Here is a 16,915-nt window from a genome sequence, read left to right on the forward strand (position 1 = left end):
GAAGACTTGTAGCAGAAAAGTGTTAAGCTATAGAAAACAATCCATTCCTCTTAAGAAGGGCTAAGATGGATGGTTGAATAAAATGATAAACATAAAATTATCATGTCACTGAGTTGTACATGTGAACAATGTTGAAATGGCAGAGGTTTTGTTTATACACACACACACACACACACACACATATAACACACGGAGTCCTGGTGTGGCACAGTAGGCTAATACATCAGACTGCAAAGTCATTTGAGCTGCAAGGTTGGTGGTTCAAGCTCACCAGCTGCTCCTTGAAACCCTATACAGGGTCACTATGGGTCGGAATTGACTCGATGGCACTAAACAACAACACACACATACATACCACAAGGTCATCGATTTGAGCCCACCAGCCTTCCTTGGGAGAAAGATGAGGCTTTCTGCTCCTGCAAAGATTTATAGCTTGGGAAACCCTATATAGGATCACTGTGAATTGGAACCAACTCAACAGCACTAACAACAACATGTTTACCACACTTTTTTTTTAACATAAGGAACAGAATTTATTATGATGATGGTGTGGGAGAGAGGTATTCAGTGTATACAAGTACAGCAATACAATAAAAACCTAGGAAGGAATTAACAAACCAAACGGAGGTATTGAAGAATAGCCAGGAAGTCCCCTCCCACCTTTTATCTCTCCTCTCAGTTGCCCTGCTTTCATCTCTCATTAGGGTCTGGCTTTTCATTTTCAGGCCACATAATAAGAAGTGGTTATTGCCTGGTGGTGCTCTGGGTGAGGTATTTTGCTGGTAACTGAAAAGCTGGCAGTTCAGATCCACTAGCTGCTCCACAGTAGTAAGAAGAGGCTGTCTGCTCCCATAAAGAATTACAGTCTCAGAAGCTCTATATATGGTCAGGTCGACATGAGTCAGAATTTGACTCCATGGCAGTTTTTTGTTTTGTTTTGGTTCTTGAATTGCTAATTAGCCTTAGGTTACCACACTTAAAAAACTTTTTTTAAGAAGTTCTAAAATGAAAATAGGACTTTGCAAAATAGATCTCAAAGTCATATATCACGTCCCAAAAATCATACTTAAAAGCTACAAAAAAAGTATTTCAACTATAGAAACAGTGTGTTTTATGCCTTCAACTAGAGAGGTTGTTGATTGTTGTTGTTGTTGTTATGTACCGTGACCCTGTGCTAGGTTTCCGAGGCTGTAAATCTTTACAGAAGCAGAAAGCCTCACCTTTCTCCCATGGAACAGCTGGTAGTTTCAAACTGCTAACCATAAGGTTGGCAGCCCAATTCGTAACCACTACACCAGGATCGGACAGTGTTTCATTCTGCTGTGCATGGGGTCTCTTTGAGTCGGTTCCGACTCGATGGCACCTGACAACAACAACACTACCAAATGGTGGAGTAAAATTCCAGTTCTCCCACCTAATGGTTGGTGACAGACCTCAAAGAGTTAATGCTTGTCTGGCACTTTTCTTAAACAAATTAAGGCCTGGCTCAGTGGCTGCTCCTTCCCAGAGAGGGAGGGGGGAGGGGAAAGGAGAGGACGCCCCAGCCTGCAGGGTAGACTCTCCCTATTCAGATTGTTGCTAGTGGCAGTGGCTTACGTATGCCACTGGGTAGAGAGCCTCAGTGATGGTGAGCTAGGTACCTAATTTTGTTTTCTGTCACTGCAACGCTTTCTGTCCCTGGACAGGAGCGGCTAGAGGCAATGATGCGTAGGTCTATTGAGCGCACGCAGCAGCTGGAGCTGAAGAAGAAGTGCTCTTGGGGAGGAGCGCTGGCCGCAGCAGCGTCAGGAAGCAGCCACGGTGAGTGCCCAGGACTGGTCTGCATTGCAGGGCAGTGGGAGAGAAGGGGCAGCACCCCCAGGGGCTCCTCGCATAGACTTTTAGGGCACCATTTTCTGATTAGGAGGTTTACCTTCCCAGCTTCTTCCTGTGTATATACTTCTCAGGAAGGGAATCTGCATTCGTCTTGTTGTAATTGGACTTTAAGGGAGAGCAAAATGTACAGAGGGCTTTTGTAAAAGCAAAGAAAGTGAACGCAAAGCTGGTAAAACACCTTCTTGCAGGCCAGGTGACAGTGCCATGCTAGGGATGGAAGGTAGCAGAGACGCTGTCACTGTCACCACTAGATATGACCTGGGAGGTAGAACAGCAGTTTCTGTCCCGCCCCCCTCCCCCCCATTAATTGTTGTTGCTCTTTCCTTTGTGTTTCAGGGTGACTTATTTCAAATGTTTAATTGAACGTGTGGATTGTTACAGGTCTTTGGGTGACTTTTTTCCCTTTCCTTTGGTCTCTTCCTGTATTTTCATAGTCATCTCAGTGTTCTATTATGCAGAGGTTGGATAGGAGCTCTTTATGAGAGTAAATGGGTTTAAGTTTATGTTATAGTTTCTAGACTTTGATGCATTGTGCATTTGCTTTTACCAGTGTATTGTATATTTAAACAGTGAATGTACTTCTGTTTTGGGAAGTCAACAATCCATTTTAGTGACTTTGTTGTTGTTGTTAAGTGCCATGGAGTCGGTTCCGACTCATAGCGACCCTGCACAGGGTTTCCGAGGCTGTAAATCTTTATGGGAGCAGAATGCCTCATCTTTCTCCCGTGGAACAGCTGGTAGTTTCGAACTGCTGACCTTGTGGTTCACAGCCCGATTCGTAACCACTACGCTACCAGAGCTCCTTTAGTGACTTTAAATGGTCCTAATTAAAAACTACAAAACAACCAAAAATGGGATCTTTTTTCTTTTACCTCTCTTTGCTCTAATTTCTTGCTGTGTAGGTGAATCAGAGAATCCCCCACCCTTTCCTGTAGGTTTAGTGGTCAGCACCCTCCCTCCGGACCCAGGGACAACTGCCACCGCTGCTGAAGCCACCAAGGGTATATCTGAATGTTGTTGAGCTATAGCATTTTGTCATACCTGTCCTAACCACCTTCCACCATCTCCAGTGTGTCTGTCTCAAGCACTTTTACAGTTTACCTCTTAGTCTGAACATTATAAGTTTTTTTTCTAGAGATGTGAATGAAATACCCACATGTCTTCATTCATTTGTCGTGCATGCCTTACATGGGCACATCTCATCCTTGACTCACTAATTTCTGCCTTGAAAATCTTGTCAGTGTTTGGCTTTTTTGTATTTAGATCCTTAGCACTCATTAATCATCTGTTTTAGACAGAAAGTAGAAGGGGTCAGATAATTTCTGGTCACCAAAACCTTTCTTCATCTAGCTCCAGTGGAACACTTGGGCTTGGTGTTAATGCCATGGATTCCTGGAGAGGTGTTTGAGAAGAAATTGGGATAGAAGCAAAGCTTTGCAGTCCTAACACTGAGAACCCAAGTAATCAATAATTTGACTTTGTCCTTGATTTCAGCCTTCTATTTGAGAGACCAACCTGAAAATTAGTTCAAAGAACAGGACTAGCAAATCTTTGCTCCCATTGAATTCTGACTTGAGAAATCTAACCCATTTTCTGCTGGTAAAGAAAAAATAAGATTTAAAAGAAATGCAATATTTGACAGCAAAGCAGACATTCAGTTGTTGTTATTGTTAAGTACTGTGGAGTCAGTTCTGACTCATCGTGACCCTGCATAGGGTTTCCGAGGCTGTAAGTCTTTACGGGAGCAGAAAGCCTCATCTTTCTCCTGCGGAACAGCTGGCAGTTTCAAACTGCTGACCTTGAGGTTGGCAGCCCGACTCGACTCATAACCACTTAGCTACCAGAGCTCCTTGACATTCAAAGGAGAGCACTATAAATCAGTAGTATCCTTGACTTTCTGCATTGCTCTAATAAAGAATGATCATTACTGGTATTACTTAGTAGCAGAGAGTAAGCTAAACAACTGGCTTCTTGTAGTATTGGCATCAGCGTCTCTCCACTAGAGGTGTTTGTAGAGCTGAATTATCACCCACTGGGAAATAAGCACTCAGGTCCAGGACCAAGGTGAAATAAATATGATACTCACTCTGGCTTCAGTATTCAGCCCAGGTCCAAAATTGTAAGCAGTGCCAAAAAGTCTCAGTAATCAAGATAAAAATATTTTAATGCAATATTTTTCAAATAAAATTAATGCAAAACAATTCATAATAAAGCAAAATATCACATTTCTGAAAATCAGTACTACTCTCAGCTATTTCAGAGCCTGAGACAAAGGGAAATGTATATTCCTACATACATTTTTTTGTATTTTTTAATGGTTGATTTTTTCCAGAACATTAAAACTCACAGTTTAAACCAAGACAGAATTAAATAAAAATTAGAATTTTTTTTTTTTACTTCAGCTTATGTTAATTAAAAATGATTTCAGATCATCATTTGGTCAAGAGAAATTGCCAAATGTGCCAGTTCTCGAAATTGAAAATGAGGTGAGCAAAGGAGTAGAGTTTTTAAAAAATGTTACTGATGAGCTTATTTCCAGGAATACATAAGTTTCCTTTTGCTTCAGGCTCTGTGATGACTCCACTCAGCACTGTGAGCACCTCTTAGTTTGCTGTGTGGTTTGACTTAGAAGCCAATCTAGAATAATGGCTGGATATGGAAAACACCCAAACCCAGGGTCACATATTAAAATCCAGGGCGGTGTTGACCCCATCACTTGATGAGAGCAAGCGACCAACTGCTAGTGGCCATTCTGCTTCAGATATAGCTCCTTACATTACAAATCTCATTTCTCTCTGACCTGAAACATAGATGATCTTCAGATAAAAGCCAGTTTCAACTCAGTCTCAATCAAACCATAGACTGTTTCCAGAGGCAGTTTGTTTCTAGGTCTAGATTGGTTTTGTTTTCATGTGGTTGAAATATGTTTAAAAATCACTGGATATAAGGAAATGATTTTCTGGTGGGTTTAGTTTGAATTGTTTAGTTGAACGATTTAGTGAGCCTGAACATTCTAAATTTAAGAGAAATTCTTGCTTCAGACAAGTATCTGCTGTAGCCTAGGCATTTCCAGATTAGGATGATTAGCTCTCAGAGGTGTAGAAGTTCAAGTGGGTAGGGATCAAAAGAACACTTAGGGGTATGTGTTTCTATACCAGTATCTTTGTTGGTGTCAATACCAATGTCTTTATTGCTTTTTTCTTTTTCAGCATGTGACAAACTTTCAACATCAATCATGAACTTACCAAAGCAGATGGAACCTCCTATGAGTAAGCGCTTGTCTTCATCCACCGTGACAATACCTTATTCTCCAGAACGAGGCAAGTGAGCTTATAGAGCTTGTCTCTCCCCAGCTTCTTCTTTCTTGCGTGAATGTCTTTAACACTGCCCTTTGTGAGATTCCCCCCTTGCACTTTCTGAAAATACCACCCTGTTCTAAGACTGGTGTGATTAAGCACTGTAGTACTTAGGATACAGCCAGTTCATGACTGAATAGGGAGAAGAATCATAGGATTCTTCCAGTCTGCGTAGGGATGAATTCACCAGTGGACAGATGTGACTGTTAAAACACATAGCTGCCCAGTTAGTGATACCATATGGCTTATTAGCCCAAAAGGAGAAATGATGACCCACAGAGACTTCAATATATGAAGGAACAAATCACTACAGTTGGCCACTACAGGTTTGCAGACCTGTCTATTTTTCAGGCGAAAGCAGAGACTTCAAATTAAAAATCCTTTGAAAAGAGAAAAAATGGCTTTTCAGGCTCTCTGTTTTAAGATAGTAGGTGCTATGTACAGAACTTGTGTCAGTTTAAGAAACTAAATAGATAATGACACCTTTTGTGTTTTAATGCACCTGTTCCAGAGGCTCAGACAAGTTGTTAACATATACCTTTCTGGGTGTGTAGGTTAAGGGAGGGAGGGAGGGGAACTCCCCATGTGTTCAGTGTATATATATGACAGCACTATTTAAGAAACCGCAGATGCTAGTTTATTGTGTATGTCATCACCAAGGGATGAGAAGGAGGATGTTTATGTGCCTTCCTGGTTGTATTTCTTTCACTTGGCTGTGACGTTGCAATTTCATCACAGGGGCATGCATGTCCTATGTGTCAGAGACCCTGTAAGTGTCATGAAGCTTATCTCTGATGCAGTCGATGTTGAAGCATGGGAAGCATTGAACTAATCAAGAGTTGACCTGTTAGTGAGTGTAGTCCGTGTTGTTGTTACATGCCAGGAAGTCGGCTCTCATTTATAGGGTGTCCAAGGAGCGGCTGGTGGGTTTGAACCACTGACCTTGTAGTTAGCAGTCTAGTGCTTATACTACACTAGAGCATATATTTCCATGAATTTACATGGTTATAGATTGATGTTAAATCCATTTTTTGCAATGATTAAATGTAAAGATGGTGGTGTATTGTTATATGTTGTTGGCAACTGAATTATCTACTTGTGGAATACATTTACTAGTTAGTGCATCCCCCAAAACTCAAAGTGATTTCTTGGAAAAATGACTCCCATTGCAATATGGAAATGACATTTCAGTCACTGAATTTTATATTGTGACTATGGCTGTCTCCTTTAAAGCTGATAATCAGGCAACTATTTTTTATTTTTGCCCTTATTTACATGAAAAAAGTATAAAAGCATGCATTTTATGCTGTTATGAGACTACATGTTTCATGAACCAAAACGATGTGTTCAGAGATATTTCTTAACAGAGGACTTGAATGTTTGGTAGAAGAATGGTGTTTCAGTGTCAGATCTCCTTGGTGTGGTAAATGGGTTTCTTGAGCTCACTTCACGTCTTGGCGGGTGAATTTATCAGAGTAGTACAGGGCCCTGCACTATAATAATACAGCCCTAAACTCAATGACTTCAAAGTCATCCTTTACTGTGGTTGTTATGTGCCGTGGAGTCGGTTCCGACCCATAGCGACCCTGCACAGGGTTTCCGGGTCTGTAAAGCTTTACGGGAGCAGAAAGCTTCATCTGTCTCCCACGGAACAGCTGGTAGTTTCAAACTGCTGACCTTGAGATTAGCAGCCCAATTCGTAACCACTACGCTACCAGAACTCCTTTACTAGATTCTCTTTATTTTCCATTTTTGTTCTGTAAACAGAAATAAGTTTGCATCCTACACTGTGTTGTTTTTAAATGTTGTGTTTTGATTTAATTTTTTTAATTTTTTAATTTTGCTGTATGTTTTTATTTGATCCCATTCCTCAGCTCTAGCATGCACCGTAGTCCCATGGAAACCTTTCTTGTTATGTGACTGTTGCCACCCACACATGCTTCTTTAGCCAGGATCCGAAGTACTCGTGCTCTCTGAGGAGACCAGTAACTCAGGTCCAAAAAGAGGCTAAGCTGGTGATACCTAGGAACATTCCCAAAGGGGTATTGGTCAGCCTTGGAGTGATTCCTGAATTTATTATACATTTCCCTTCCCATTTCCTGGCTTTTTGGAATGTCTTCAACAATTAATAACATTTTCTGTCCTCCAGTGGTTTACAATTACTGTATTTCATTTTAAGTATCACAGAGGTAAGTAAATTATTTTATGGCTGAGGGTGTGTGAATGAGCAAAACCAAATTTACCTGATGAGCTTTGCAGGTCAGTAGACTCTTCTTAGAGGTGGTTTGGCAAAGTAACCTGGAGACCACAGTCTCTGGAGTCCCGAGACCAGCTCTACCTCTAACTAGCTCTGTGACTTTGGGTAAGTTATGAACTTCTCTAAGCTCCAGTTCCCTCGCATATAGAATGGACCTATTTTTCATGGTCGTGAGGCTTAAATGAGATAATGCATATAAATGAGATGCACAAAGTAAGAGCTCAACAAATGACAATAGCACTGCTGCTCACAGTGTGGCCCAAGGACCAGCCACATCGGCATCACTTAGGAGCACATTAGAAAGTCAGACCCCCAGGTCCCACCAGACGTGCACAGTAACTCTGAGAAACCCTTGACCAGCCCATCACAACCCTTTCTTTATTAAAGTGATTCATAGCATCATGTATAGATGCCAAGGTTAGTGAGGGTCGACTTTCAAGATAACAGTAGTGTTAGACATGAGGTTGGGTCGGCTCTCAGTTCCCCAAATAGTGTTTTCAATGAGATGACCTATAAACTGCTACCTAGTAGTAGCTGCTTCTGAATAATTGTACTATTTCTACAGAGAATATATACAAAAGACCAAAAAGCACATGAGAAATTTTTCAACATTACTAGCCATCAGGGAAATGCAAATCAAAAACCACAGTGAGGTACCATTGTACCCCTACGGAACCCACTGCCATTGAGTAGATTCTGACTCATAGTGACTACAGAACAGAGTGGAGTCCTGGTGTGGCACTGTGGGTTAATGCGCTGGACTGCAAAAGTCAGTTTGAACCACCAAGTCGATGGTTCAAGTTCACCAATTGCTCCTTGGAAACCCTATACAGGGTCGCTGTGGGGTCAGAACCAACTTGATAGCACTTAACAAGGATGGCTGAAGTAGCCCTGGTGGTGCATTGGTTAAGTGCTTTTGTTTGCTTACTGAAAGTTTGACAGTTTAAATCACCAACTGCTCCACAGGATAAAGATGAGGCTGTCTATTCCTGTAAAGATTTACAATCTCAGAAACCCTGTGGGGAAATTCTATTCTGTCTTATAGTGTCACTATTAATTGAAATCAACTTGAAGGCAGTGATTTAGTAGGACCAATAAATAACATCATGATAAATATGGAGAAGATTGAAGTTGTCAAAGACTTCACTTTTCTTGGATCTACAATCAACACTCAATGGAAGCAGCAGTCAAGAAATCAAATGATGTACTGCATCAGGCAAATCTGCTACACAAGAGCTCTTTAACGTGTTCAAGAGCAAAGATACCAAAGTTTGAGGACTAAGGTGTGCATGACACAAGTCATGGTGTTTTCAATAGCTTCATATGCATGTGAAAGTTGGACATAGAAGAATTGATGCATTTGAGTTATGGTATTGGAGAAGAATATTGCAAGTACCATGAACTTCCAGAAGAACAAACAAATCTGATGGTGAGACTATTTCTCCTACTTCAGACATATTATCAGGAGGGACCAGTTTCTGGAGAAGGACATCAAGCTTGGTAAAGTAGAGTGTTAACAAAAAAGAAGACCCCCAACAATGTGGATTAACACAATGGCAGCAGCCATAGGCTCAAGTGTAGCAACAGTTGTGAGGATGGTGCAGAATCAGGCAGTGTTTTGTTCTGTTGTATACAGGGTCACTAGGAGTTGGAACCAACCCGATGGCAGCTAACAACAACAAGAAGAAATAAAAAAGACAGATATTAACAAATGCTGAGGAGAATGTGGGGAAATTGGAGCCTTTATACACTGTTGGCAGGATTGCAGAATAATGCAGCTGCCTTGGGAAAACCCTGGCAGTCCTCAACAAGTTAACTAACCAGAAATTCCACTCCTAGTAATAGACCCAAAAGAAATAGAAACATCCACTTTCACCAAATGGTGTACATGAATGTAGCAGCATTAATTCATAATAGCCACAAAGTATAAACAACCCAAATGTTCATCAGCTGAAGAATGGATAAAAAAAATGTGGTCTATACATACAATGGAATATTATTCAGCTATAAAGAGAAATGGATTTGCAATACATGCTACAACATAGATGAACCTTGAACACATTATATAGTCATAAGAAGCCAGTTACAAAAGATCAGATATAATTGTATTTCTATGAAATGTCTCTAAGAAGCAAATTCACAGAGACAGAAAGTAGATTAGTGATATCCCGCGACTAGGGGAGGGGAAAATGGGGAGTTACTACTAATACATATAGAATTTCTTTTGGAGTGTTAAAAATATCCTGGAATTTGACTCTGGTGACAGTGGTACAATCTTTGAATATATAAAAAAAAATCACTGAATTGTATACTCTCAAAGGGTAAATTTTATGGTATATAAATTGTTGCTGCTGTTAGGTGCTGTTGAGTTGACATATAAATAATATCTACAAAAATGAAAGAAACAACCCTAGGATGTAGCTCCATTTTGAGAACAAGGAATGTGGCATGCAGTTTGGAGATTCCTGTATCTGCAAAAGTTTCCCAGTCACAGTCCCGTTCAGTGAACCTCTGCCTGCTCTCAGTTCCACACATCTCGCACTGAAGCTGAACCAGTTCACAGCAGACAGTCAGCATTGAATCAGGTACAAGCAATGGCTGCTGCTATCGCTGCTAGGTACCATCGAGTCTGTTCCAACTCATAGCAACTCTGTGTTCAACAGAATGAAACATTGCCTGATCCTGCACCTTCCTCAATTCTGTGCTTGAGTCCATTATTGCATCCATTGTGTCAATCCATCTTGTTAAGGGCCTACCGCTTTTTCATTGACCCTCTAGTTTACCAAGTATAATGTCCTTCTCTGGAGTCCTGGTGTGGCACTGTGGGTTAATGCGCTGGACTGCAAGTTAGGTTTGAACCACAAGGTCACCAGCTGCTCCTAGGAAACCATATGTTATTGTTGTTAAGTGCCATTGAGTCAGTCATTTCTAACCCATAGTGACCCTGTGTAGGGCTTCATAGGAGCAACTAGTGAGCTTGAACTGCCAACCTTGTAATTCAAACAGGCTTTGCAGTCCAACACATTAACCCACAGCACCACACCAGAACTCCTATACAGGGTTGCTATTAATTGGAACTGGCTTGACAGCACTTAATAACAACAATGTCCTTCTCTGGGGACTGATCCCTCCAGTAACGATAAAGTATACAAAATATGTCAGGCAAAGTCTCACTATTCTCGGTTCCAAGGATCATTCTGGCTGCACTTCTTCCAAGCCAGATTTGTTCATTCTTCTGGGTGTTATTAGGTGCTGTTGAGTCGGTTCTGACTCATAGTGATCCTGTGTACAACAACAAAATGCTGGCTTTCTGGCAATCCATGGTATATTCAATATTCTTCACCAACACCATAATTCAAATGTATCAATTATTCTTTGGTCTTCCTTATTAATTGTCCATCTTTCACATGCATATGAAGCAATTGAAAATACCATGACTTGGGTCAGGCACATCTTAGTCTTCAAGGTCTTCAAGGTGACATCTTTGCTTCTTAGTATTTTAAATAGGTATTTTGCCCAATGCAGGTCCAAGCAGTTAGCATCTGTGAATTCAGGAGTGCAAACAAGCCAACAGCTTTTCTTCTGTGGCAGAAAAACCAAGACCCTGCAGGACCAGACAGCTGTGTGCCAAGTCCATGGGACAGACAAGAGTTTTCTAAGTCCTTTTCACCTTGTCAGCCTAAGTCCAAATTGACCCACTCAAAAGTATACACACCAGGCCAGAAAATCATCAGCCTCTGGAAATCAGATTCGCAACTAAAAGCTTCAAAAGTCTATTTCCATCTGGAGATTGCCTCTCTTTTTATATCTCCCTTTTCCTCAGAGTCTCCAACAGTGAGTCAGGGTCATTCAGTATGTAAGCATAACACAGCTATGATTTATTAACACCAAAATCTACAAAGGGAAAAGGCACATGGAGCAAAGTCTAGAGGATACCAGACACTAGCTCCCAAGAGTCCTCTCTCAATGGAGTCACAAGGGACATGATGAATTCTCCCAGCAAAAAGTTGTGACAACACATGTGACATGTCTACCAGGGAAGCTCATTAGTGACACAATGCCCTGGTTTTTATTGGGAACTGATCATGTAAAAATCCCTACCTGTAACATCCTTTCTCCTGAAAGTTTCAGAAAGCCTGATACAGGAGATTAGATTATTGGCAGGATTCTAGAGAGCAATACACATTCAAAACAATGTGGTTGGCTTCTATCTTTGAGTGGAACACAGCTATTTGTTTATTACTGAGTCAAAATGCCAGTGGCAATGGATTTGGATGCTATGCAATATATATGTGGCCCTTGTTTAAGATGGCAATTACCAAACATTTTGAACTGGTTTGAAACCCTATTTAGGATAAGATCCAGTCTATGTACAGTAGAAAAAAATAAGGTATGATTTTGAGAATACGGATTGTTCATGTCATGTTTTAACAAATGTGGTGTTATTTCTGACTGCCTTTGCCATTGCTGTCTGTGCCCCTTGTCTCTCTGGCTATTATACTGTAATTCTCTAGTATTCCATGACTATCCTCGTATAGCTCCTGTTGGCCCTCTCAAATCTTACAAATCTTCTCCAACTGGAAATGTTGAGAAAAAGAAGACCACTTCCACATCTAGCATTGGAGATATGGGGAAAGGAGCAACTGCAGGAGCTGAGGCCCCTTTGGTATGTGTCAATCCCGTTAATTCCCACTTTTCTGACTGTGGTTTATCTGACATTGTGATTCCTTTCTGCCCTTGACTTGGAGGCTTATGTTTCATCAGTCTCCAGGAACTGCTCAAAGGGCAGATTTGGTTTAACATTTCACCCAACCTTTGAAAATTATTTATGTTTTTGCACTCTCCTAAATTTCCGTGCCCTGAAGCAAATTCTTAAAGACCTTATCCTTGTTATAGACAGGCTCCCAGAGGACAGGAATCTGTAAGACTGGTCCAGGTGTCCTCTCTCTGCTTCTTTAAAAATGTCTGATTCTGTGTCAGTCTTGTCTATATGGGTAATTAGAACTAAGGTTCTAGGTCAACCTTCATCCACAAAGTGGCCTCTAAACCTTCTTGAAGGCATAAAATATACTATTACAGTTCTCAGTTGTTGCACAACAAATTTCCCAAACTGTGCTTATTGTAGCACAGGCTCTTTGAGTCTGAAATTGTCATTGATTTAGCTGAGTGTTTCTGATACAGGGTCTCTCATATGGGCGTGGGGGCGTGAGCAAAATGCCAGCTGGGGCTGCCATCATCTGAAAACTTGACTGGGGCTCTTCCAAGGTTGCTCACTCACTTGGCTGTTGGCAGGAGGCCTCAGTTCCTTGCCATGTGGGGCTCATCAAAAACTCCTTAGGCATCCAAATGACAAAGCAACTGGCTTCTCCAGATAGAGAGCAAAGAGGAAGCTGCAATGACATTTATGATCTCATCTCAAAAGTTATGTGCCATCACTTCCTCCATTTGCTATTCCTTAAAAGTAAGCCCTGAATTCCAACCCACACTCGATAGGGAAATTAAGCTAAACTTGTTTAGAGTCTGTTTTAAAACCACCACATAATAATTGTACTCTTGGACATTTTATACTTTTATTTATGTTTTAACTCCCATGTGACCCTAAGGTTCTCTAATGAGAAGTGATGGCTTCAGCCTCTTGGAATCACTGTAAAAAGGGGCTGATGTGTGTGTGTGGGGGGCCAAATGAGGATTCTCTGCAGAAAAGTAAGATGGGGAGAAGGGGACTGACCTTTGTGCACTTACTGTATGCTAGGCACATATGTCTATTCCCTTCTGACTCTGGAGGAAGGAGAAAGACTGAGGGGGATGAGTGGCGTTGAAGGAAGTAATTGGGAGTCCCCATTTTGTTATATATACTGGTCAGGGTTCACAGCTCACTGTCTTGGATGTTATAACCACAGCATTTTCACCCTTTTACAATTTTTGCCCTGATTGCCTATCATTGTGTTCTTTCTAGTTTCTTTATGTCCAGAACCATAATGTGGTTCTGTCATTAGCTCTTTTCAAGATAATGAGGAAATTTTTATGTTTTGAGACTGAATTATTATTATTATTATTTTACTGGATTACCTAAATACAATGACCTCATGGTGCTTCCCTGTAAATTTTCAACTGTAAGTACTGTAGCTTTGTGTTGATCCTCTGACATAAAAGTGGACATTTATTCCATTTGTGATCTTTTGGGAAATTAGAGAGGTGGTGCTAGTCAGGAACCTTGTCCTATGTCCCCTTACAGGTGGAGAAGTCAAAGAGGGAGCCTCGAACACCAACTTCTGTGACCACTGTGGGCCTGGGGTCCCCTCTGAGAAGATGTGACTTTCCAGCAGGCCTTTCTAAGAGACCATCTTCTCCTATAACACTCAAGTAAGCGTCATTCTTCTTGTCTAGACAGTCTGAGTCAAAGTCCTTTCGGTGGCACTTTGTGTGATTCCCTTTTGTGGCTTCTGTTGCTGCCAAAACCATGGGCATCCATAAAGGGCAAGGTGGAGAAGCGGTGGCATTTGAGTTGCCCGACTTGTTTATCTGTGTGTCTTTCCTGGAGAAATAAATGATGGGTTGGCCAGGTGTTCATTAACTGGTCAATATGGGATGTGTATTTACCAAGCTAAGCCTTTCAGCACATTCTTTGTAGTTCCTTGAATTCTATTGTACTTTTTGGGTATTCTTCTGTCCTGCAACTAAATCTAGAGTGAACTTGTCATATCGAGCTTGTACTCTTCCTATCACTCATTTGCTCACTCACACACTCACTCTCTCAGACAGACAGAGAGACAGTAATAATGGGCCAGCCAAGATCAGCAGTATGTTTGTTTGTTTGTTTTTTCCTTCTTTTGAACATTTCATTGTGTTTTAGGTGGAGGTTCACAGAGCAAATTAGTTTTCTATTCAACAATTGTGTGCATTTTTTTCTGACATTAGCTGCAATCCCCTCAATGTAAACAGCACTCTTCCTGCTCCCTCCCTGGGTTCCCCATTCCCATTTGTCCATCATTCCTGTTCCTTCCTGCCATCTGAACTTTTTTTGTCCAGGAAAGGGGCTAATGCTGCCTTTTGGTCTCATGTAATTGACTGTTCTGCAGAGCACATTCCTCACAGGTGGTATTGCTCACTTTAAAGGGCTGTCTGTTTGGCTGATGTCCAGGAGTTGAGTTCAGTTTCAGGTTTTAAGGGTGTTTAAGGGCTATAGTCAAGGAGCTCTGGTAGCGTAGTGGTTACGAATCAGGCTGCGAACTGTAAGGTCAGCAGTTAGAAACTACCAGCTGCTCCATGGGAGAAAGATGAAGCTTGCTGCTCCCATAAAGATTTACAGCCTCAGAAACCCTGTTCAGGGTCGCTATGGGTCAGAACCGACTCGGCGGCACTTAACAACAACAAGGGCTATAGTCTTGGGGTGTTCTACCAGTAGCTATCAGATCAGTTACTTTGGTCATTTTTGTGCATTTGAATTTTGTTCTATATTTCTCTCTTCTGCCCAGAACCTTCTATTGTGATCCCAACCAGAGAGGTCGATAGTGGTAGCTGGGCACCATGCAGTTCTGGTCTCAGGCTAGTGGAGGATATAGTTTGCATGGTCCATTAGTCCTTTGGACTAATTGTTTCCTTCAGTCTTTGGTTTTCTTCACTCTTTGCTCCAGAGAAGAGACTGAAGTCAATATAGTTCTAGTTAACAATTGGGTAAACTCACCAATGAAATCATGTAACTGAAAAACAAATTTACACTAACTGTGAGACCATTGTTTTGTTATTAAAACATTTTACTGATGATAGCTGACCAAAGTGACTCTGTAAACAGCTCAATTCAGCAGTAATGAAAAAAACATCATTAGTGTTACCGATCGAGAGAGAGATGATTTAATGTGGGAAAACAAGTCCATTTTTATAGAGAGAACAATATATACCTGTTGTTTGGTTCAGAGAACATAGAGTAAAACATGAGTTTAATTAACACTTAGAATTTACTTTAAAATATTCCAAAGCAACATCATCTGTGATTACTATTTGTTGATTCTATCAGAGACCTTTTCACTATTATTATTATGTTCAGAAATTACTCTCATTTTCATAGACTATTTATACAGAGTCCTGGTGTGGCCCTGTGGGTTAATACGTTGGACTGCAAAGTCTGTTTGAACCACAATGTCAGTGGTTCAAACTCAACAGATACTCTTTGGAAACCCTATACATGGTCGTTATGGGTCAGAATCAACTCAATGGCACTTTACAACAATAACAACAACATTGATGTATCTGTTTCTCCACAGGAAAAAAATCCTTCCATAGCACATTGCTGAAATAAAAACATCTTCTTTTTGCACATTGCATCTTTTATATGCTACCATTGCCTGTTTGGGGTAATGGTGCTGCTCTCTTATAACTTGTCTGAATCTATTCTGTGGCCTCTATAATCTATTTTTACCTTTGTCTTATATCACAACCTTCTTGGTTTCTATCTACCTGTTACTTCTGTGGTAATAATTTGGGATGTTGACATGAACAGAGTTCATATTGGGAGTTCTCCAGATTCCACCCCTCTCTTTTCCTTGATGTTGACTCATAGTCCCTGTATGGATATTAGCTTTCTCATTTCATCATTATTATTGTGAATTTCACTAATATGCACAAGAAGTTTGCTTCTCTCTATAGCATGAGTATTAGATCTTGGAAGCAAGCACAGAATTGGCTGATGCTACTTCTTCCATGTTGGAGATCTCAAAGAAAATTGTATTTCTAGAACTATTTTATATTTTTAAGGACACATCAGCTGAGTTTTAGAAAAACATTCCCTGTTTGAAGAAACTTGAATAAAAGGTTTTTTTAAAATATAGAGTTCAACTTAGATTTTTTTTTTTTTTGCCCACTGTATAAACAGCAGTACCAATTGTTTATGTACCAATTGTACATAAACTAGACCAGTTGCTAACAAGTGAATTCTGATTCATGGCGACCCCTTGTGTGTGCTCCATGAAGCTTTTCAGACGTGACATTTTTGAAGATTGCCACGCTTTTCTTCGGTGGTGTCTCTGGGTAGATTTGAACTCCAATCTTTTGGTTAGAAGCTGATCACACTAACCATTTGTACCACACAGAGACTCCTAATTGGTACATGTTGTTATTGCTAAGTGCCGTCGAGTTGGTTCTAACTCATAGTAACCCTGTGTAGGGTTTCTGAGGAGCACCTGGTGGGTTTGAACCACTGACCTTGAAAGTTAGCAGTATAGTACTTAGCCTACAACACTACACCAGGACCCCAGTTGGCACATAGTCGGTTCTTAATTAAAGGAGCCCTAGTGGCAAAATAACTTAAATTCCTGGTGTGGCACTGTAGGATTACAAGTGGACTGCAAACAACATGGTCGGCAGGTCAAACCCACCAGCTGCTCCTTGGGAACCTTTTACAGGGTCACTATGAGTTAGAACCAACTTGACA

The 16,915-nt window shown here is 40.9% G+C and overlaps 1 protein-coding gene across 3 annotated transcripts in view; it reads left to right on the plus strand.

Annotated features, from left to right (window-relative positions):
• MAP7D2 (MAP7 domain containing 2) overlaps positions 1–16,915 on the plus strand; it is a 75,724-nt gene that overhangs the window by 18,653 nt on the left and 40,156 nt on the right. The window contains exons 3-6 of one of the 3 annotated variants that reach the window (XM_006835588.1): positions 1,686–1,800; positions 5,085–5,195; positions 12,003–12,154; positions 13,724–13,851. In XM_006835588.1, the coding sequence (XP_006835651.1) occupies positions 1,686–1,800; positions 5,085–5,195; positions 12,003–12,154; positions 13,724–13,851 (506 nt within the window). The remainder of the gene's footprint in view (positions 1–1,685; positions 1,801–5,084; positions 5,196–12,002; positions 12,155–13,723; positions 13,852–16,915) is intronic. The other 2 variants (XM_006835589.1, XM_006835590.1) reach the window with 2 other exon arrangements.

The sequence above is a fragment of the Chrysochloris asiatica genome, unplaced genomic scaffold (assembly GCF_000296735.1).
Source record: "Chrysochloris asiatica unplaced genomic scaffold, ChrAsi1.0 scaffold00018, whole genome shotgun sequence".
NCBI classification, from domain to species: Eukaryota; Metazoa; Chordata; class Mammalia; order Afrosoricida; family Chrysochloridae; genus Chrysochloris; species Chrysochloris asiatica.